We start from the raw sequence: 25388 nt of genomic DNA, 5'->3' as shown, positions 1-25388 counted from the left end.
GAAGACAACACTGGAACTCTGAGAACAATCAGAGAAGATATAGCAGAGACATGGAGATCGTATTGCAGGTACCTATATAAAGATGATTAACCCCAAGAACCTGTTAACCAAATCTTTGATGAAGTAGAAGGAGAACCTGATATACTTGAAAATAAAGTAAGACTAGTGATCATTAAGCTTAAATATAATAAAGCACCAAGTCCAGATATGATAACAGCAGAAATACTCAAAGCCACAGAAGAAACTGGCGTAAAATTACTTCATCTACTCTGTAACCAAATATGGCATTCTAAACAATGGCCTGAAGACTGGACAAAATCTACAATAACAACAATTCATAAAAAAGGCAGCTTCCATAAATGCGACAATTATAGAACTATTTCTCTTATATCACATGCCAGTAAAATAATACTAAATATAATCAATGAGAGACTAAAAACATTCCTTCAAAGAGAAATTCCACAAGAGCAAACTGGATTTACCAAAGGTAGAGGTACTCGAGAACACCTGTTGAATATAAGACAGATAATCGAAAAATATAGGGAATTTAATATTCCACTGTACATATGCTTTATAGATTATCGTAAGGCGTTCGACAGGGTCAAGTGGAGACACTTATGGCAAATACTAAAAGAAGTAGGCGTACCCCAACACTTTATTTCGCTTATAACTGAACTATACGAACACACTATTGGATCAGTTAAAGTGCTTGACACACTTTCAAAGGAATTTCATCCAGAACAGGGTGTCAGACAGGGATGTATACTATCTCCACGATTATTCAACATATATGAAGAGCATATTATGAGAAGAGCACTTGAAGGATGGGAAAAAGTAATCTCAATAAATAATCATAAAATAGACAACCTACGTTTCGCAGATGACACAGCCCTTCTTGCAAATAGTCAATCAGAGCTGATTAATCTTACACGACTGGTTGAAAACGAAAATCAAATATTTGGTCTGCAATTAAACATATCAAAGACATGCGTCTTTGAAGTAAGGGTCAAAATAAAGATGAAATTAGCCAAAGACAAAAACCGGAAAGTAAACACAAGAATCAAATTCACAAAAAGATTGAAATTAAACCGAACAGCAGTGTCCCAACATGAGGAAACAGTGGAAGAAATATGGAAGAACTTCAAGGATATTATGCAAAAACTGCAAACGAAATTATAGGGATGAAAAAAAAAAGAGAAAAGAAATGGATAACCGGAGACACATTGTACTCCAGGGAAATAAGGCAAAAATATACGTTCGGAACACTTGACCGGCCAGGTTGCAAATGGATTTTTTGGATACTATATACCTATTACATTATAAATATAAAAATGTCCGTTACAGTTCGGACGATAATTTTAGTTATTAGCAAATAAGGGTCAAAAATGTCAGTTTTTGAATTTTGGTACGATTATAATTTGTTGCTTCGGAAGTTGCAAAATAAAACTTAAATTTCAAAAATAAAAAATTTGCTATGTGAAAACCGCATGAAAAAAGAATACTTATGTTTTCAAAGTTTTTAAAAAAATAATAAAAAGTCATTTTTATCATTCCGAAAATATTTTAGTAAAGTAGAGTCATTTTTGGCTTATAAACAATTTGAATAACTTTGTTAGTATTGACTGCAAACTAAATTAATCGATTTAGGGATGGGAAAAACCTACCGGTTATAACCTAAAACCGGTTTTTTAATTCGAAATAATCGGTTTTACCGGTTTTTTTGTCCCGGTTATAACCGGTTTTTTCTTTTTAAAGTAATAACCGGTGAAAAACCGAATAAGTTACCTGTGGAAAAAAAATTTATTTAGAGAAAAATGAAGAAATTTCTATCTATCTTCGATCTCAATCATATGTATTATAAATAATATGCGAAGTAATAAGTAATTAACCCAAACAACCATAATTCAACTTTTATTTACTAATAGAGAACTGGACGAAATTGTCACATCAGCTTTTATGAAACAATTTTGGGAATAGTTATTTAGTTTTAGATGATAATATAGTTACGTAAAAAAGTAAGTGATCTGCTTGAAATCGATATTCCAACCATCATCTAAAAATTGTTTATACTTGAGTACTTGAGACTTGAGAGTCTTGTATGAAATGTGAATACCGAAATACGATTAGGAATCTCCAATATGTAATTTTTAAATATTAGGAAATAAAAGGTAGGTAGGTATTACAAACGTATTAAAAAATATAACCTACTGAAATTTTTTGATGGCAATAGAGAAGTAAATAATGAATTGGTTTATCGAATTTATTTGTAAGTAAAATATAAGTCATTTGGATATTTTTCTAAACTTGATAGATCTAAGGGACATTCGGTAGATCGGGTAGGATCATCATTTTTGAGAATATCCCAATTATTGACAACGCACTATACGCCGAAGCCGTCTACAACGAGCGACGAATCAGAGATTGGGGTACTTTCGCCCATTTTTAGGGTAATTTGAGAGCGCCTAGGAAAATTTTTATAGGTTGAATTGGTTGGGAAATTTTTCGGGAGGAAAATTGAGCAAACTAAAGTGCAATATAAATGTAACATTATAACCTATTTGCTTTTGATTAAAAAAACGAAAACCGGTTTTTGGAACAACCGGTTATTTGACCGGTTATAACCGCCAGGTTAAACCGTAAGTAAAAAAAACGGTATAACCGAAACCCAGTTTTTTGTTCAACAACCGCCATGCACCATCCCTAGACTTTAGGATTTAAAAAGCTGGTACTTTTACATTATTATTGTATTATCGGTTTATAACCTTCTCCGTCTTCCGATACCCGTTCGCCGTTCGCCATTCCTCTCTGTCCGCACATTGATCTACTTACAGACCTCTTTCATCCATGGCTTTGTTTATTCCTGCCTGCCAACTTTTTCTCGGTCTACCTCTTCTTCTTCTACCTTGCGGTTTCTAGTTTTGCACTTGTTTTGTGATTCTATCTTCATGCATTCTTTGTACGTGACCCAACCATCGTAGTTTATTTCGTTGATTTCGTCGTTTATTGTATGTGTGACCTTCATTATTTCTCGTATCCGTTCATTGGTGACATGTTCTCTTCTTGATCTTCCTGCAGCTCTTCACCAAAAATCCATTTCAGTGACATCTAACATTTGTTTTGATTTTTCCTTGATATGCCATACTTCGCAGCTGTATGTTATAATGCTTTTCACTACGGCGTTATAGATTTTTTCTTGTTTTGGTTGTTTATCTGCTTGTCCCAGAGTACTGAGTTTAGGAGCCTAATTGCTTTCCTGCCCTGAGTATTTCGTTCTTTAATGGCTCCGTCCAGTGTTCCATCATTCGTGATTTTCATACCCAGGTATTTATATTCGTTACATTTACTGATTTTTTCTCCTTCTTTCAATAGTCGGGAAAATGAAGCATTTTGGCTCGCAATTTTTTCGTCCAGCATGGATTTACTTGAAATTTTCACAGAGGGTAGGGAATAGCCCAAGGATCATTTTCTATATCATGCCGCTGTACGCTAAAAGCTTGGGGTGGTTGCCACCCCATCTCGGGGACGGGAATTTTTTATTATATTTTAACCACGTAAATCGATGTAAAAATGAATTCTAAGAAAAAAATGTTTTTTACATTTTCTTCGTAAAACTAGTATTTTTCGAGATATTCGCGCTTGAAAGTAACAGTTTTTCGACGAAAAAATCGACTTTTTTAGATGGTTTTTTGAGAATACCTCGAAAAATATGGATTTAATCAAAAAAACTGTAGATATCAAAAATGCATCTTTTAGTAACACAAATTAAATTAAACTTAAATAATCTTTTTAAGTATAATGATAGACCTTTCAAAAAATAATAATATGAAGCTCCTAGCATGAAAATTAAGCGACTTATGATCAAAAAATGTCGGTACCTGCTATTCTCTATGAAAAAATCAGTGAAAACAACCCCCTAACTACCCTACTGATTAAAAATTGGTCTTCACCTTTCTGTAATTCCCTTTATATTCGTATTATCAATACACTCAAGAAGTTTGATCTATTTAAAAGGCCTAATTTTAGAAAAATTGGACTTTAAAGAAAAATTGATTTTTTGCAATTTCCTATGTCACCTTTTACTTCAAAATATCTCCGAAAATACTGGAGATACGAAAAAATTATGGACTATTAAATTGTAGCTTATTATTTAATAAGTAAAATTCTCTTGTGCATGGATTTTCATTACAGTGAACAGATAGCGAGATACTATGGCTATTTGAAACCTCTATTTACGAGCAGACACCCTCTTATTCGAGTCTTTTAAACTCACCCCAATTAAAAACTAAGGGATCTTACAGAATTTAGTTTTCACGGTCTTAGAACTCTTCAAAAATCCTACAGAATTATTTTTGAAAAAACTTTTTATTGTCAAAAATGAAGGAGCCATGTTTAGAAAACGATTTTTTTTTAATATCGAATAGGCTGCTTATGGATAATTTTCAATGTATGTATAATACCACAGAACCGGTTGATATACTGGAAGATGACTAAAAAACTATTTGTATTTGTACATATTTGTAAATTCGTATTTTTTTGTAAATAAATGTTTTTGTAATTCTTTAATTCTACTTTTTTTCTGTATAGATCTATTAAACTATCTACTTATAAAAATTGTGATGTTATTAAGGGTGGTTTTTAAGGGTTGAAATATGATATTTTATCCTAAAGTATAAAACAATCATTATTTAACCAATCAAAACCAAATTTTACCCATATTAAAATTTACAATGTTTTTATATATTTTTGTCAATAAGGGGTAGGTTACACCCCTAAAATAATCAACGCCCTTAAGCATGATCTAGAATATGAAGTACAGGGTGATATGATCCTAATCCCAAATTTTTATGTAAATCGATGCAAGCCGAAATGATTCTTTTAGGATAAGTAATTTTTTTATATATAGCTTCAACAAGGGTGGTTTTAAGGGTTGAAATATTATGATAGTATATCTTAAAGCATAAAACAATCATTATGTACCTAATAAAAACCAAATGTTGACAATATTAAAGTTAAAAATGTTGTTTTATAATTTTTTACAGTTAGGGGTAATTTTCACTTTTCACATTTCTATGTTTATATTTGTATTCTCCATTGCCTCCCATAACTTTACCGAAGGTACACTGTCGTATGCCTTTTTCAGATCAATATAATATACGAAATGAATCTCTTGGTTAATCGCTGTTTTCTTTTCCATGACTTGTGCGATTGCAAAAAGGTGATCAATTGTAGATCTTCCGGCTCTAAATCCTGCTTGTTCTTCTGCTTCCATTTTCTTGTATTCGTCTCTATTCGGTTTTTTAAGATCCTTCCGTATATTTTGCTGATTGTTGGTGTACAGGAAATACCCATGTAGTTATCACATTGTTTTCGATGTGTACTTTTACATAAATGTTAAAAAAACATTCATCTTGGTTAATTACGGTCAAAGTTAGCCACTTTTTTTTATTAAGAAAGCTAACTAGCGCTAGTTTGAAGTTCAAGGTATGTATATAGTTTATATGTAAAAGTTTGAGTAAACTTGAACAGAGTGGTTAATATATCTTTAAAAATAACGCCCTAACGAAATCGACTCGTGGTCGGTGGAGGGAAATTATTAAAATCCGTGCACTCAAAAAATGAAATTTATTTTTCAAAGATATGTTGCTCTTTATATCTCCAGAGATAGTTGATGGATTTTGATCATTATTTTTTTAAAATTTATATATATTTCTTGTAGTCTTGTAGAATATGTTATGTACACATATACCTACCTAACAATACAAAATGTTATGGGGCCGATAATTATGATTCTAAGACCTTCGAGTATACATATATAATTTCATAAAAATCGTTCAAGCGGTATCGGAGGATTATGGCAACTAACATTACGACAGGAGAATTTTATAGATGTAAATAAATAGATGGCTATTAAAAAATAGGGTCTTGGTGATAGAAGGGTGAAAATTAAGGGTTGTATATATATTTTTAATGGTACATACTATTAAGGTAGACAATTTTTTCTAAAACAATAAAAAATTGGCAGAGGGCAACCCCCTTATAACTTATGGGTATAAATAATAGATTACAATCTATTTTCAATCCTACAGAATATATGTGTAAAATTTCATAAAAATCTGCCAAGCCGTTTCGGAGGAATATGATAACTAACACTGTTACAGGAGACTTTTATGTATATAGAAGTAACTGTAAATTAAATAAGTAATAAAAGTGGCTTAATTTGCTCGTAATTAACCTAGGCGAAAAGTTTATTTTTTTAAATTCGTGTCAAAATATCAGCTTTTCAAATCCCAACGCAGATTTAGTCAATATGTTAATATGGTTATTCAAATTGTTTATAAGCCAAAAATGATTCTACTTTCGTAAAATGTTTTCAGAATGGTAAAAATGACTTCTTATTGATTTTTTAAATAAGTTGAAAATGTAAGTATTCTTCTTTTCTGTGGTTTCCACAGAATTGCTGTATCATTATTATTTTCTGAACAACAACATTGCAAAAAAGTTCTTTGTGATAAACAAATCGAATGCAATTTAAACTAATTGACAAATCGTCTTGCATTTTTTTTATGCATTATGTGGACTGTTTGACTCAACATTTCATGCAATATCAAAGTCTTAAGTTCATTTTTGCAAAAGTTATAGCAATTTCTTTATTTTCGAAATTTAATTTTATTTTGCAATTTCCGAAGTAACAAATAATCAGAACAAAACTCAAAAATTTCCATTTTAAACCTTTGCTTATCTACTAAAAGATGAATAATCTAAATAAGATATTTAATTACGTTATTTTTACCTGTAGCCATTTAAACGAAAAAATTGTCATATTTGACCCTTATTTGTTAATAATTAAAACTCTCGTCCGAACTGTGACGGGCATTGTTGTATTTATAATGTAATAGGTGTAACTCTAAAAGAACCATTTGCTACCTGGCTGGTCAAGTGTCCTGACAAAAACCTTATTTTAAGGAAAAGTAGTAGAAAGGAAATACAAAGAAAAATATAGCGGTTAAAAAGCAAGCCAGAAAAGACAAAAGATACTACGTAAATCATATGGTAAAAATGTCAGAAAAAGTTGCGCAAGAAAACGACCATCAAATACAGTACAATATCATCCGAAATTTGACAGGGAAAACACTAAACAGTAATAAACAAATCAAAGATAAACAAGGAAATAATATAATTAAATCAGAACATAAAATAATACAAAGATGAAAAGAACCCTGCGAGGAAATATATTCCAAACACCACATATAGACGGAGATAATGTAATACAGGAAATAAACATTAGAACAGTTGAAATTACCAAAGAAGAAATACAAAACACACTGAATCAACTAAAAAAATGGCAAAGCCGCTGAAAGCGACAAACTACCGATAGATTTAATAAAGGCGGACGCAAACGAATCAGTACAAATGTTACACAAATTCTTTAACAAGATATGGGCCGACCAGGAGCTCCCACAGAAATGGAACGTGGGTTTAACCATTAAGATACCAAAAAAGGGCGATTTAAATAAATGCGAGAATTGGCGAGAAATAACACTGCTAAGTGCCACATTCAAAATAATGTCAAATATCATATTGAATAGACTGAAGCCAGAAATAGACAAGAAACTAAGACTAAGAAACAACCAAGAAGGTTTTCGCGCAAAACGCTCCACTATCGACCACATTTGTATTATATCTGTACCTACCTCTGTATCTTGTCCCTGTACCTCTGTATCTCTTGTACTCTATAATTATCTTGGAACAAGCTGGTGAATGGCAAAAAAATATAAACATGTTTACTTTCACTTTGACTTTGAAAAGGCCTTCGATGGTATAAACAGAGAACAAATGTGGAAGATTCTAAAACTATATGGACTACCGATAAAATAAATCAACTTAATCAGACTATTTTACAGGAAATATAGAACCAGACTAGAACATGCGGGAAAAATGGTAGTAGATATAGCTATACAAAGCGGAGTTAAACAAAAATGTGTGCTATCCCCGACAATATTTATAATAAAAGCGGACTGAATCATGCAGAAAATAAGCGATAATAAAACAGGTATTAGATGGAAATTGCATAACTAGTTGGACGATTTGTAGTTCGCAGATGACATTTGTCCCCTAATCGAACATAGCAGCCATAAGCAAAAGAAGATCGACAAGCTTGCAAAATACTCCCAAGATAATGGGCCTGAAGATAAAGACAAAAAAAAACAAACTTAAAAAAAAAACAGCAACCAAGAAACTAAAATTAAAATACAAGGAAGACAAATACAGGAGGTATGTAGATAACTTTACATATCTGGGATCGATCATGGAAAAAAGGCGCTAGTAGAGCAGTTGTAGAAAAAAGGATAGTAAAGGCACAATATGCACTCATTATACAGTGCTAGTCAAAAGTCCGTACCCCCCTCGTATCTTTTGAACGGTTACACCTATAATAGTGAAATTTGGAGGGAGGAAATAAACGGACGTAAGCTTCTTAACTAGTTATGACAGGTGACGTAATAGGGACAGATGACGTTACAGATCCGCTGTGACCGATAATTTTAAATGGGACCTTATGTCAAGTGATACCTCATTTGAAAGATAATTAAAATACCTATTCAGTCACACTAATTTTTTTGGGTTTAAGTTAATTTTGATTTTGGTGAATAAATTAAATAAATATAATATTGTAGTTTTGAATTTAATTAATAAAAATTCAAATGTCCGCCTATGGTTTTTTTGTCAAAAAAGTTGACGTTTTTTAATTCTCTAGTAGTTTTTACGTCAACGTCAACTTGTTTGACAAGTAATCATAGGCGGAGTTTTGAATTTTTATTAATTAAATGCGAAACTACAATTTTATATTTATCTCATTTATTCATCAAAATTAGCTTAAACTCAAAAAAATTAGTATGACTGAATAGGTATTTTCAATACCTTTCAAACGAGGTATCACTTGCCATAAGGTCCCATTTAAAATTATCGGTCACAGTGGCTATGTAACGTCATCTGTCACTATTACGTCACCTGTCATAACTAGTTAAGAAGCTTACGTCCGTTTATTTCCTCCCTCAAAATTTCACTATTATAGGTTTAACCGTTCAAAAGATACGAGGGGGGGTACGGACTTTTGACTAGCACTGTATAATCATATAATGCATTAAGGTGATACAGTAGCGATCAACAAGTAGCCAAAACGCGTTCCAAGATTGCGGCTCTAATTTTGAATATTTTTTCGAGATATTTGGCACACGTATTCGTAATATAATAAAGAATGGCGGTACAGAGCCCAATTTGAAAAATATATTAATATGTGGAAATTACTCTGTAATTAAATACAATATTAAAAAAACGAGCCTGTACCGCCATTAAGAAGAACAAAAAAATACACTTTCTTCAAATAAACTTTTTTTCCGATGCCTAGATTTTGTGTCATTTTGGAACTACTAATGAAATAAAAAATTTTAGTAGTTCCAAAATTACATTCTCTGTACCGCCATTCTTTATTATATTACGAATACGTGTGCCAAATATTTCGAAAAAATATTCAAAATTACAGCCGCAATCTTGGAACGCATTTTCGCTACCTGTTGATCGCTACTGTTTCCTCTTAAGGAAAATCTAGAACACAGGCGATATATCACAGTTAACCAAAATCTAAATATTAATAGCTGGAGAAGAACTGTTACAAGAAATCATGAAAGAATTGGCGTTGAGATGAAGAGAAGTCAAACAAAGAGCGAGAAACAGAGAGCAATGGAAAATACTTGTATAGCAAATTTCGAAAGAATAAAACAGAAAAGAATGCGCTAATCCTGCGAATCAGCCATCTTTGATTTTTGGCTAAGAAACGCAAGAGCGCCCAATACTTCATAATAAGGGAAGGTATTACAGGGAGAGGGAGAGAGAGAGAGAGGGAGAGAGAAAGAGAGAGAGAGAGAGAGAGAGAAACAATACTGATTATTTATCAAAATAAAATTTAAGGTAAACCTAACCTAACCTATCGAAAGGCTCATCAAACAATTATTAACTAAAAAAACACAAAAATTTGTCAAGGGTATATAGTGGTATTAGGTATATTACATTATAACTTATTCCATCGAAATCTTCCGAAATCCATAATCTTCCATCGAAATAAAATAGAAAATTTTAAAGTCTAGAAAATACATTATTCATAACTACACCCAAGAAATAAGTTTTTCTAACCTGATTTAAGAGTATAAAAACGAAAACAAAGAATTTACAGCAAATCTTTATCGTATATCCGAGCAAACCACCTAGTTGGCAAAAGTTATAAATAGAATTTGTCTGGGTTCTTCAACTAAATTCTCACGTAAACACGACCAAGGTTAAATATTTTACTTGATATTATAAGTACATTGTTGCCAGTATAACGGATGCCAAAGCGAGCGCTAACTGTATGGAATCATTCTTGTTAATATACACGCTGTATATTGATCGGAAGTCACGAAGAGTCAAAACTATACAGAAGCCACGAGGGACGCAAATGCAATATATATATATATATATATATATATATATTTTTTTTTTTTTTTTTTTTTTTTTTTTTTTTTTTTTTTTAAGGTAACAGCTGACCTGGTAGATAAAAATGGGGTTGAGGTTTATTGGGTATACAGCTGAATAAAACCAAGTGGTACTCTGTTTAACAAATCGTTATATTTCGCTGATTTTCATCAGCATCATCAGACGAAAGCTACAATATTTAAAAAATGGTACAATGTTATAATATGATCTTTTTTTAACAATTTTTATCTTACCTAATTGAGGTTAACGGTATTAAGATGTTATTATTATCTTAATGTCATCTTAATATCTTAATACCGTTAACCTCAATTAGGTAAGATAAAAATTGTTAAAATAGGATCATATTATAACATTGTACCATTTTTTAAATATTGTAGCTTTCGTCTGATGATGCTGATGAAAATCAGCGAAATATAACGATTTGTTAAACAGAGTACCATTTGGTTTTATTCAGCTGTATACCCAATAAACCTCAACCCCATTTATATATATATATATATATATATATATATATATATATATATATATACATATATATATATATATACATAAAATGATGTTGGATAATCGAGTACAAATATAAAAATAAATAAGCAAAATCATTGGCTAATACTCGTAAAGTGAATGTGAATTTAGTTGGAAATATATAAAATGATGAAGGGTCATCATTCCATACATTTCTGTGCAACTATATACACCGGTGTTTCGGCCTATTTGGGCTTCGTCAGTATAGTGTAGCAAGTTAAAAAAGTTGTTTGTTAACTTGTAAAAGGATTACTACAGGAGCAAGGTTACCAATTTTGGTCAGGTTGTTAGAAGACCCGCAGTCGCAAGGCTACAACTAACATTGCCAAGGAGGTAAAGCTACCTGAGGAAATGAAAAGCCATAACATTATTAAATAAAATGATGTTGGATAATCGATAAATGATGATGTTATATAGTTGCACAGAAATGTATGGAATGATGACCCTTCATCATTTTATATATTTCCAACTAAATTCACATTCACTTTACGAGTATTAGCCAATGATTTTGCTTATTTATTTTTATATTTGTACTCGATTATCCAACATCATTTTATTTAATAATGTTATGGCTTTTCATTTCCTCAGGTAGCTTTACCTCCTTGGCAATGTTAGTTGTAGCCTTGCGACTGCGGGTCTTCTAACAACCTGACCAACATTGGTAACCTTGCTCCTGTAGTAATCCTTTTACAAGTTAACAAACAACTTTTTTAACTTGCTACACTATACTGACGAAGCCCAAATAGGCCGAAACACCGGTGTATATAGTTGCACAGAAATGTATGGAATGATGACCCTTCATCATTTTATATATTTCCAACTAAATTCACATTCACTTTACGAGTATTAGCCAATGATTTTGCTTATTTATTTTTATATTTGTACTCGATTATCCAACATCATTTTATTTAATAATGTTATGGCTTTTCATTTCCTCAGGTAGCTTTACCTCCTTGGCAATGTTAGTTGTAGCCTTGCGACTGCGGGTCTTCTAACAACCTGACCAAAATTGGTAACCTTGCTCCTGTAGTAATCCTTTTACAAGTTAACAAACAACTTTTTTAACTTGCTACACTATACTGACGAAGCCCAAATAGGCCGAAACACCGGTGTATATAGTTGCACAGAAATGTATGGAATGATGACCCTTCATCATTTTATATATTTCCAACTAAATTCACATTCACTTTACGAGTATTAGCCAATGATTTTGCTTATTTATTTTTATATATACATATATATATAAAATGAATAATTTTGGGGAATGCAGTCAATGTGTTTTGGGCTGATTAAAAGTGAAATACTTTGAACTTTTGTCGAGTTATATATATATTTATATATATATATATATATATATATATATATATATATATATATATATATATATATACAATAGCACTAAAGGCCTTAGAGGCCCATGGCTTGAAAAGTTTGTTTTTTTTCTTCACTTTCACGTTTCTTTATGTGCTGAGCTCTTCTCTGGCTTGATATGTGATTTTCCTCCATTCCTTCCTGTTATTCATTTTTCTTTTTTGGCCCTCTAGCCCCATTCTTTCCAAATCTTTTTCGACGTCTTGCTTCCATTTATTTTTCGGCCTTCCTCTTCTCTTTCTTGAAGTTATAGTGTAGTTTAGTACCTTTTTTGGAGTCCTCGTGTTTGGCATCCTTTCAATGTGACCTCGCCATCTAAGTCTCTGAGCCTTTATCACTCCTATTATATTAGGTTGGTTGTATAATTGCTTTAACTCATCATTTGATCTTTTTATCCATAAACCGTCCCTTATTTTTCCTCCATATATCTTCCTTAGTATTTTCCTTTCCCAGATCTCCAGTGAATTTTGTTCATTTTTTGTCATTGTCCATGTCTCACTGCAGTATGTTACTATTGGCTGTATAGTTGTTTTGTATAGCTGTACTTTTGCCCTTCTTGATAGAAACTTGCTTTTCAACATTACATTAAGCGCATGTACACTTCTATTGCCTGCCATTATTCTAGCTTGTATTTCTTCTTTAATGATAGGTTTACGTGATATTATTGCCCCTAGGTATGTAAATCTTTCTACCATTTCGAATTCGTATGATGTTCCTTCTTCTACTTCTACTTTAAGCGCCAAATTAAAAAAAAAAATGGAGATCCTGATCAAAATAATCATGTTTTTTTTTATAATATTGTACAATAAATATATTATACACGGCTCACTAACATAATTAGTTACGCCCCTGTACTACTGATTACTTAAAATTCAAGTAGTATTTATATAGACCTTTCTGGAAACTCCAGGTTATTGTTGAGACTCGCATTTCAACCCCTCGCCGCAGCAGATCGTAAATAGCTTCCAAACTAAAATCATCTCTCATAATCGTTCTCCCGCTATTCGTTGAAAAAGGCCGCATACCGGTCTTTCTTGCTAATCGTTTTATACCGCTTAGATTATTCAATTTGCTCAGTATTACCAATGATAATTTATTTAGCATATTAGTGAGTGCCTTACAACTATTATGGTTCTGCATGGATTATGGTATTCAATCAGAGCTCTGATAGCGACTTCAACAAGGAATAAAACTGTAAGTGTTGAACTCTACATATATGTTAACATGACTTGTTAACCGTGATACTGTATGCATTTTGAACCATACCTCTCATAGCAAATATTTCTTTGTGCCATTTATGCAGATAATACTTTAAATCACATTTGAAAAATCGTTATCTACTCTTAACCAGCTTACCTATGGAAATATACTCTGTAACCGTACAATAAGTACAGGTTACCATTGTTGAGGATACTTTACGTATTGGCTTAACAAATATCCTATGAAATTAGAATTTCGTTGTTGCGATATTTATTTTCAGTGACCCCAAATTAACCAGTTTGGGCCAATTATTTAACAAATTACCGTAATAGTCCAGAGGAAGACGTTTATTACACCTACTGCAGGCACCAGGTAGTTTGCACACTCTCTCCGACCTCATATTCATTTTCAGCGACCCCAAAAAGCCCTGAGTAATGAGTTTAAGCCAATTATATGATAGATTACCACAATACTCCAGAGGAAGACGTTTATTACACCCGCTGCAGGCACCAGGTACTTTGCACACTCTCGCCGACCTCATATTCGTTTTCAGCGACCCGAAAAACCACGGAGTAAGAAAATTTACCGAGTTGCAAGTTTATCATAATTGCCTATTTCAAAATGCACTTTTGAAATGCATTTTTCTTATGCGCAAATGCAATTTCAGATTTCTTATTCATTATATTAGTTCACAAAATTTCCTGACATTCTCACGAATCCAACGCACCAAACTGCATTAAAATCCGTTTTACTGCGCCAAAAATCGACAGTAAGGCCTTTTTTGTACTTCAATGCCTCGACTATTATTTAAACAATGTTCCAGACCTTTTTGAGAGGTAGGATAACTCAAATATTATTCATTTTCAAGCAATTTCTGCAAAAAAATTTAAGTCACCTCCCAACGTCCAAATGTACTAATATTTTTACAGATGCGCCTTGGTCTATAAATATCTGATCGATGAAAATCCCAATGTAAATTTTCTTGTTTATTAATTATTTTAATAATATCACGTTTGACATTAAACTAAATTCAAACCGAACGGATGTAAAATAATTTAATTTGAATTCCTGAGATTTCTGTTTCCTTATATTACAACAGTAAACAATATTTTTTATACAAAATACAAAATCACTTTCTTTCAGTGGCTATTTAACCTGTAAATGGAATGCAGATGTTCAGAGTACAAATACCATGAAAAACGCGTTTTATGTGATTCCACATCAGGGTGAATTAATCGAAATGGACAAAGGACTGATGAATATCTTTTTCATGCCGACAAAAAATGAATGCTACATATCCGAGGTAGAAGTATATATCGAAGGTACTGTAACGCGTTATGTGCTTGAACTTATCGGTCATGGAATGATCCCAAATTTGGCATTGCAAGAAAAAAATATGGAGTTTGAGTCTTCTGTGCCTTATGCTGAGCGCATTGTAAAGACTTTATTAATTCAGAATGTATCAACGTTTCCAATTGAGTATGCCTTTTCTGATTTTGACGAGTAAGTAATATATTTTTAAAGTTACGTTATTCTCTGCTTCAAATATTTTTTTACAGAACTAAAAGTAAATGAGAATAAACCTGTATAAAAAGTGTTAACATTAAAGTTAACTCGCTTAATTTATTTGTTTTTGTTATTATTAATACTATTAAACAATTTTTCGTCGAAGTTTATTTTGGTAATTACCAAAATTATTTTCTTTCAAACAACAAAAGAATATTCGAAGACGTCACAACAATAAACAACTTAAACACTGGTAGTGACCACCTTATAGTTAGAGCAAAAATAAATGATAACTTGAACGAACAGAGAAAGACGATTTTTAAAAAACCAATGCGAATAGATGCCTTTAAACTAAGAACAAATGAAGAGGAATTCCATAAGGTCTTATCGTGTAAGTTCGAATCAGATCCTTCGCAAAATCAAGAACAAATTGATAACATTAACAAAAACCTAAATAATAAAAATCTTTGGAAGCCGGACTACAGGTCGCAAAGAAAACAAGAACTAAAGCACTGTATAAAGAGGGACAGTAAAACCACTTTTCTGTCGGCACTTTGATCTCAAGAAGTAATACCGGCAGTACGCAATTGATAATTCACCAGTGGTGGAAGCGGGTTTTCCCTGTTAAAACCCGTACGTTTCTATGTCACTAGCAATGCGAGAGTGGGGCAAAAGCGACTAAGAACATTGCGCGGTCGCCATGCGCGACTACAGATTTTACTTCCAATTTTTCGGAGAGCGGTTCTACTGTCCCTCTTTATACTGTGACTAAAGCTCAAGTCTCCATGAAACAGCCCCATTGTATGAAGGTGACCCTTAACTGGCGCATGTCCAGTGAGGAAACCTGTTATGACTCTGAGCTGATTCCTGCTTGTTTTCAGCAGTAACTCAGCCCTACTAGCACATGTCCGTCCGATATACATCTTGCCATGTGTTTGTCCGGGTACACTCTCCCAGTGTGAGTTGTGTTGGCTTCGGATCCAGGCTTTTTTCGTTCGCGAAACCTGTTATGACTCTGAGCTGATTCCTGCTCGTTTTCAGCAGTAACTCAGCCCTACTAGCACATGTCCGTCCGATATACATCTTGCCATGTGTTTGTCCGGGTACACTCTCCCAGTGTGAGTTGTGTTGGCTTCGGATCCAGGCTTTTTTCGTTCGCGGACGGTGCTCTTTGGGACTCCCACGGCCGGCTCTGGACCCAGGTATTTTGTAGCTGGTGCTCTCTTGGCAAGTGCATCAGCTCTTTCATTGCCGTATATGCCCCGATGACCTGGAACCCATACCAGTATAACACTGTTATGTTGTCAGTCTGTCAAGTTCTTGTCGACATTCCCACACCAGCCTAGAGTTCACCTTAGAAGAGCCCCAATGGCTGCTTGGCTATCTGTGCATATGTTAACCCGCTGCAGTTCGAATGCCCTCAGGTTGTTTTCTCTTGCACACTGCAAGATTGCAAAAATCTCTGCCTGAAATGCGGAGGTATATTCTCCAAGTGGAATAGAAATGTTGAAATTTCCACTACAACAGAATATTCCTGCGCCCGAAACGTCTGCAGTTTTAGACCCGTCCGTATACCAGGTGTAACCCTGCTGTCTGGTCGAGAGTTTCCTCTGTCCCATTCGTCTCATGGGCAAATATCCACTTGAAATGGTACTTCAAGCTTGTATCTTGATGTCATATGGTCAGAAATCATCATCCATTCGGCATCATTAGTTTCATTCGTTATTCTACTATGTCCTTACGAAGGTAGATGATCAAGAGGAAGACCACCGATGAGATGGGTAGATGGGTAGACATAAAAACAATAGCCGGAACAAATTGGAAGTAAGTTGCTCAGGATAGAAATCGATGGAAGGAGTTGGGAGAGGCGTATGTCCAAAAATTTATTAAATTATTAAATTATTCAAAAATACTTATTAGTTTTCTCATGACTCCAAAAAAAAATGAATGCGTTTAAAAAGAATTCGATCGAAATTTTGCACCTGCGCTCTCAAAAAGGATTAAAGTGATATACATTTTTGGAATCACTATTTCAAACGCTTTTAAATGAGCTGTCACAATGACATGATGTACTTTCCTATTTAAAAAAATCAAAGTTATGCCTGTCACCTGAAGAGGGATCGTGTAAAGTTCGAAACATTGATGTTATAATATACTTTGATTATTTTAAAAATCGACCTGTCCGAGCGTTTTGCTTATGTGCCAAAAATAATTAATAACTAATAAGGGGGGGGGAGTGTAACACTTATTCCAGCGCACTGTATAAATTAAATCATAATATGATTTCTCATATTATGAGAAATCACACAGTGTAAAGTCTAATGCATTCAATAATTATTAATATAAAATACGTTCATAGTAGGAATGAACGAAACTGATTGTAAGAATGAATAGAATTGCTTGTAAGAATAACCGTATTTATTGTGGGAATGAACGGAATTAATTGTAAGAATAAACGGAAATAATTGTAGAAATAAACGAAATACGTTAGGAGAAATAACACTGTTATTTACACAACGAATAGTCTTCGTCGGTCAATTAACGACGTTATTGTTTCAATGAATAGTGTTCGTTGACTCAATGAACAGAGTTCGTAATATCAATAAAGTGATATTATGGTATACATAGTGAATGTTCATCCATTCAATAAACGTAATGCATTGGCTGAACTAACGAAAATAATGAATTGATGAACATCGCTTTGTTGTTCCAATAAAACCAAGAATTGGACAAATTTTAAGTATTGCGTTTGTTGTCTGAATTAACATTTTTATTGATATTACGTACTTTTTTCGTTGAGTGTACGGGTGATTCCATCTCAAATCACTCAATTTTGGATCAAAAAAATGTTGGATCTCCGATTTGTCTGAAAATTGGTATATAGCTTCTGCGGGACGTAAAAACAAGATATTTAAGGTCAAATGTTACTTTATGCGATTTTACAGTGATTTGGTGTTTATTTAAACAAATTTGCATTTTTTATCGTTAAGTATCAATAGAAAACATAATATTTTAATAGAAGGGCATCAAAAATGTCATTATATGACATTATAACAAGTTATTTTGATTCAAAACAAGTTTTTGATCAAATTTTATAGTGTAGAAAAAGTTAAAATACCGTTTTTTACATTTTCCGCCATTCCCAAAATACATCATAATCGATTTGGCTGAAAATTTGCCCTCAGATAGCCAAAACATAGGACTTTAAGTGGTTAGAAGGATTTGAATTATATTACAATCCCAAAAAAGTTACATGCAATATCATAGTCAAAAATATAGGCGTCTAATTTACTCGAAAAATATCGACCTCACGACAAAAATTGTTAAAAAGAAATTGTAATAATTGTAAGTATGATTTATTTGGAATAATTTCAGTTCCTACCATTTTGTCAAAAAGTTAAAAATGGCGGAGATATTGGGCAAAACAGGTTCTCCTTTAAACATCAAGATGGCGGCTAACGTGACTGAGGAATTCATTCGCGATTTTAAATTTAGGCTACTATTGACTCCCCTAAAGATTAATAAAATTAAATTTTGGGCAGCTCGGCATGCAAGGTCAAAAATGCTATGCCGACTGGACTAATATACTTTTGAGTCTGATATTATGTCATGTAACTTTTTTGGTATTGTAATATAATTAACTCCTTTTAAAGTCTTATATTTTGACTATCTGTGGGAAAATTTTCAGCCAAATCGAGTACGATGTATTTTGGGAATGGAGGAAAATGTAAAAAACGGTATTTTAACGTTTTCTACACTATAAAATTTGATCAAAAACTTGTTTTGAATTAAAATAATTTATTATAATGCAATATAATAACATTTTTAAGTCTCTTCTATTAAAATAATATTGTTTTCATTGATACTTTACGATAGAATATGCAAATTTGTTTAAATAAACACCAAATCACTGTAAAATCGCATAAAATAACATTTTGAGAAAAAAAAAAGAAGAAGAAGATTTTTTGACCTTAAATATCTTATTTTTACGTCCCGCAGAAGCTATAACCAAGTTTCAGAAAAATCGGAGATCCAAAAGTTTTTGTCTGAGTGTTTTGACATGGAATGTACCATACCATACTCTAAGTCTATAATTTTTATTCTTATAAATCATACGTAACATGATCTTTTATATTTTCAAGGATATTTAAATAAATTTTATTTTAGAACTTACGACAAAGAAAAAATGTTGATAGAACTTTTTATGGAATATCACAACCTAAAAATTTTATTTATCCCTGAACGGCTCCCTGGTACTCCACTGTTAAATATATTTGAAAATACCTATAACACGTTACTTAATGAACTAAAGAAATCTGATGTAAGTGAAAAAGACGTTGATACCCAGATTTTAGAAAATATGTCAAAAGGAGAAATTGTGGGCATAATAAAAGGTGCGTAAATATATATTATATAAAATATGAGCAATACGTTTACTTACTACTTTTGTGTGTGTCCGCTAGCCCTCTAGGTGACCTTAGGTCTGAGATATGGCCCTCGAAAGGGTCAAAATAGCCCTTTTTACGCTATATTTGAAATGCTTTATCTCCACTAGATCCATTTTACGGAGTCAAGTGGATCCATTTTATCACACAAGGTCTCATTTTTTTGTTATAATATCAACTTTTCTCTTGTGTAAGTTTTCATTAGTTCTCTTGATATTAAGGGGAGGGTATGGTTTGAAATCAACATTTCAAGCACATTTTTGTGATTTTTTTGAAACTACCGTACAACTATTTTATTTTTAAATTAAATAAGTATTTTAAGTAAGAATTGAAAGAAAAAAAAATAAGGAAAATTATTGAAAAATAAGCCAACGGTGGAAAATTTTTACAGATCCCCCAAAAAAATGAATTTTGCGGTGGACATCAGAACTCATTACTTGATCATGTGAAATAAAAAATTCAAAAATATTGTATTAGATTATGAGACTCTCGAGGTAACACTGTTTACTTTTTTAATTTTTAACGATTTTTGAGTTCTTGTTATCACTGGGAAGCCAAAAAAGCGAAACTCTTTGTAACAAAAGGGTGAAAATCAACATATTTATTATTGTTAAGAAAATAAGCATAAAACCAAATATATCTCGACAGCGTTATTTCACGAAATGTCCAAAGAAAATATATGTGTTATAGCGTTGATTGAGGTATTGGACCCATATCAATATTTCAATCAACGGTTATAGTCAAAGCCCGAATTTCAGGCACTCCTAGGTTTGACTAGGCAATCCTCAGGTCTGACTGACGGTCTTAGTCAAAGCCCGAAATAAATTACAGTTTCGACCTTTGACTAGTCAAACCTAGGAAAGACTAAGTTGGTCAGGCAAAGGTCGAAATTTAATTTTATGAAATCGGGGTTTGACTAGGCAAACCCCGATCAGCTATTAAAATGTCGTAATTTGTTAAATTAGGTTTAACAAAACACCATTTTTTAATTTTAATGTTTATTATTTTTATATTATCGTAATTAAAATAAAAAATAGTGTTTATTCTCACATGTTGAGGCATTATGGCATTTAGAGTTGCACAATGCGTTAGACCTTCTACACTTACATAATTTTGAAGAGCATTTCTTATTGCAGTAGCATTTTATAAAACCTTGTCCTCCAAATTTATAATCTTTTTTACTAATTTCTCTTAGAAACAGCTTAACGTCTGGAACATCTTCGAAATTAAGACAATTGTCTTCGCGTTATTTTATTTGATTTCTTGAAAAAAGTGTGTTTATTGTTCCGTATTTCGTACCAACTCTATATAAACCGTCACTTGTTTTATCTTGTATGATACTCAAAATATTTCGAGCATCTTTTTGACTCTATCAAAGCTGAGGAAATTGAAGGAAATTTTTTTTCACTTAATTGTTTCATAGCATTAGCCTGGGTATGAAGACCTTCAATCGCCTTTCCTTTATTTATTTTAATCTTATTTGTCTGTGAACAACGCATGTATGCAACTTTTTTTTCAAAGCCTTCATAGTATGCACCAAGTGTGCTGTCAGCGCACACAACATATACCACCTGATTTCAGATTATGCAGGTATGTGCGTCAGAGCTGTCTTTTTGACAAATACAACAAACCACATCTTAAGAACTAATCTTAATTGTTTCAAAATTTTCTTCCTCTCCTAGTGACGACGCACGGTCCGGGGCTCCGTTAGTATTATAGTGATTTTTAGTTTTTATCCGATTGCAATATCTTATTTCACAGTCGACGATGACACTCCCATTCCATCTGTTTGCACTAAAATAAAATTCATATACTTTTACTTTTAGCCAAAAAGAGTAGGAAACATAAAATAATTTTGAAAGAACTTTAAGAAAGAATTAGAAGAAAAAATTAATTTTGACAGATTCAGAGTAAGAAACATACACAAACATAAAATTTCCTACCTCACAATTTTGACAGCTCAAATAAAGTTTCATTAAAAAAAGAAGAATTATTGAAAATATTGGGAGTGTACCTATAGTAAACTCATACAATTCTATGGAATTAATTTCCTCAAAATATTTTTATTCTGTGTAAAAAATTTATTAATATTTTTAAATATTTAATGTTAAATAATTTGGAGGAATAAGCAATGCTCTTCAAAATTATGTAAGTGTAAAATATAACGTATTGAGAAACTTTGAATGCCATAATGCTTCAACATGTGAGAATAAACACTTATTTTTTTTTATTTTAATTACGTCAGTATAAAAATAATAAATATTAAAATTAACAAATGACGTTTTATTAAACCTAATCTAACAAATTACGACATTTTAATAGCTGATCGGGGTTTGACTAGTCAAACCCCGATTTCATGAAATTAAATTTCGATCTTTGCCTGACCAACTTAGTCTCTCCTAGGTTTGACTAGTCAAAGGTCGAAACTGTAATTTATTTCGGGCTTTGACTAAGACCGTCAGTCAGACCTGAGGATTGCCTAGTCAAACCTAGGAGTACCTGAAATTCGGGCTTTGACTATAACATATGCAAAATTTCATGTGGATTGTCATAGTAATTTTTAGTTAAAATGTTCACCAGCTTTGAAAAGCAGTTTTGAGAAAAACGCGTTTATAGATTTGACAACTTTTATTTTCAATTTATTTTTGTCTGTCGAATTATAAAATGATGCACACCGCAATATGTTTTTTAAATCGCGGAGTAATCTACAAAAGAGAAGGCGAACAGTTGTTTAATGTTTCTCACTACGCTCAAGCGTGCTGGCGCGAAGCCGCGGAAAAGCGATTCGAAGATAGGAATATTCAACATGCTGTATCTCTGGTCATTTTACTCATATCAATCTGAAATTTTCAGAGTATTCTTGTAGTTCTGCACTTTCATTTACAATAATAAAAATATCGAAAATTTCAAAAGATACCCCTCTTAATGCTTGGGTAGCTTGGGGCTTTTTATATTGGTCTTCATTTTTAGTTCTGGTTCCTCAACTCAAATTTTTATTATATGAAAGGTTCGGAATCTTCGGAAATTAAAGTTTTCTTAATTTTTTATTACAGTTACTTTTTGCTCGTTTCATTTTCATTTTTTTATAAAATTTTAAAAACTGAACTTTAGACTATCCCTTTTTGTATCGGTGTCCAGCTGTCCATTTTATTTCCACGAGTTGGGACGAAATGTTGTCAGATATGACAGTGATCCTGTACCTTTCCATGGTTATAGTCCTCGAGGTTTAGCTAGCTCTCTGGGATATCGCTTAGGCCCAATTTTTCCCCTGTGCCATATACCCCTGGACAAGTAGGTAGAATTGTAATAGTTGAACATAATGAGGATGTGTGTGTCATAATTTTAATTTCTCTGCTATCTTGGAGGTTACAGAAAAGTGCCCTTTTTATATTTCTATTTTTGGTACTTTTCTTCCAATACATTCCATTTAATTTGTTTCACATTGACTGGCCAGTTGGTTGCAGTGCCAATAAAACATAAACACACACACACATTTATTTGTTTATCCCTTCTTTGTCTGTATTATGTTCGAATTCTTGAGTTTTTTCTAAGTGACTGAATTTTTATTCAAAACTGGGTATTGTAATTATAAATTTTTAAATTGGCTCTAGTTTTTTTACTTAATAATAATTGGTGTTTGATATTATCAGTTGGTTGCCTCTGTATATACAATAGCCTTTTCTTTTTGCAAAAAAATCTTTAAATAGTGCTTGGTTTGTTTGTATAAAAGCTATCTCAGCAATTATAGTTGTCTGAACGCTGTATTCCATCCTTTGCTTTTTTTTAGCAACGTAAAATTATTTTAAACAGATTTTATTTAACAGATCAGCCAAAAAAATAAAGATATATCAAGAGAAATGACACTTTAATCTTAATTTTTTTGGCGTAATTTTTTCTTCTTATTAACTGTATCAGTGATGTACCCCCGCCAAAGAGGTTTAAGACCGCTCAACCTGTAAGATTATTATACTTCTATCGATGTATCCACTGTATTATTTGTGTCTTACTATATCAACTTTCTTTACAGTTGAACCCAGGGTTCTTTACCCATGCGTCATCATTTATAGCATACGAAATAAGTCGGAAATTTACTAAATGCAACAGCAAGTGACAGAAAGTGGGTACTACTCCGATCACGGGTTATAGTATAAAATTTGACGTTATCAAATAAATAGAATGTCAAATGTAAATTTTGCTTTAAATTTTTAGGTGCATATTTAGAGCCTACATTTGAACTACCTAGCTTAATAAATTATTTTAATATCATTGATTAATAAGTAAATAAACAATTTATAAAAAAATTCAATAACATCTTTTCTTTTCGTTATTTTATTCATTTTGGCGGAATCTTAAACACAACCATTTCTTAACTGTGTCAATGAGGTTAGCTTTATACGTTGTAAAAGTAATCGCAAAATAGAATACACGTACCATAAAATTTCAAACTCCAATATAAAATTAGTTGAGAAAACAACTGTTTGTGTACTATAAAAATCTTCAAAATGCAAAAATTCGACAAAATAACAGCAAAAAATTCAACAGACTGACAGCCACAAAAATAAATAAACCAGAAACGTCACAACATGTACTTAAAATGTGAAAACATTCCCAATCGTCTTTTTTTGTACCTACCTCTTTTCAATGTACTGAGTTTAGAACCTTCATAAAAATAACATGTGTTTTACTTAATAACAGGCAGTAGCTGGTTTGTCATTAGTTTCATGCGTGGAAGAAAATGATGCTAGATAATAAGTATGTGTTTTATCTCGCCAGGTATTAATGACGCACGGGTAAAGAATCGTGGACTCAAGGGTAATTTAAGTTTAAAAACACAATGCCATATTAATGCATGCTTTATCAACACGTGTTAGATTTTAAAAACAATTAACTATTTGAGATTTTCTTTTTTCATATTTGAAGACCGTATCAAGGAGTGGACTCATACAATTGATAATAACACAACTGATGTGCAAGAATTTGAAAATAAATCTCTAGAGGGCCTTGGTATTATCACCACCAATGTATCGAATACAGTTCCGGAAATCAGGCATGGAGTTATTATAGTATTCCATGGATCGCCTAACACAGGTTTCTATTTTTTTACAGTTGTACAGTTTTTGTTTTTTTTTTGTTCAAAAATTTTGTCACCATTATGTGGCCTATGTTTTAAGCGTGCACATACAACGACAAGTAGATTATTGCAATGTTTTTGGGAGACTGGAACATATACAAGAAAACTAAGACAAAGATGATATAAAGCTTCTCAAAGGGCTGATAATTTTTGCGTCTTAATATTCTGAAAAAATAAATCTTACCAATATTTATTTAAGCTATGATTAATAATCGTAGCGCAAATGATTTGATTATCCTGTCACGATTTAATAGCTATGTAATATTTCTGATCGTACAGATATATTTGCCGGATTTACACTCAGCCTTTGCCACTGCTCCTGCCGCTGCTGGAAATATTGCCCGAAATACGATATCAACGCGAGTGAAGCGTTCACATCAGTCCTCACCAATGTCCTCACAACCACAACCCATTTACCGAACGACTCGCAACAAGGTTATTGCGACGACAGCATTATGTCTTATCAGTATAAATAATTATTATTTGAATGTTTAAAAAAAAATCAAAGGGGCATATACTAGTTCGCTCTGGCGGCCAGAATTTAATACCCCACAGAAAAGGGGCATAGGTAAATTCGCTCCGGTCATATATTTCCTAGAAAAGATAGTTAAAAATGCCTTTACTAGATACACAATGAATAATAATGAATAGCCAGGGTCAGCGTAAATAGATAATGTTACCTTCAT

The 25388-nt window shown here is 32.4% G+C and overlaps 1 protein-coding gene across 1 annotated transcript in view; it reads left to right on the top strand.

Moving 5' to 3' along the window:
* Positions 1 to 25388, top strand: part of LOC114331342 (hydrocephalus-inducing protein-like) — a 691883-nt gene that overhangs the window by 265740 nt on the left and 400755 nt on the right. The window contains exons 27-29 of the mRNA XM_050647266.1: positions 14764 to 15123; positions 19294 to 19520; positions 24492 to 24659. Coding sequence (XP_050503223.1) covers positions 14764 to 15123; positions 19294 to 19520; positions 24492 to 24659 — 755 coding nt within the window. The remainder of the gene's footprint in view (positions 1 to 14763; positions 15124 to 19293; positions 19521 to 24491; positions 24660 to 25388) is intronic.

The sequence above is a fragment of the Diabrotica virgifera genome, chromosome 3, assembly GCF_917563875.1.
Source record: "Diabrotica virgifera virgifera chromosome 3, PGI_DIABVI_V3a".
NCBI lineage: Eukaryota > Metazoa > Arthropoda > Insecta > Coleoptera > Chrysomelidae > Diabrotica > Diabrotica virgifera.
The sequence above is the reverse complement of the archived record's forward strand: the minus strand, read 5'-3'. Positions and strand labels throughout refer to the sequence as shown.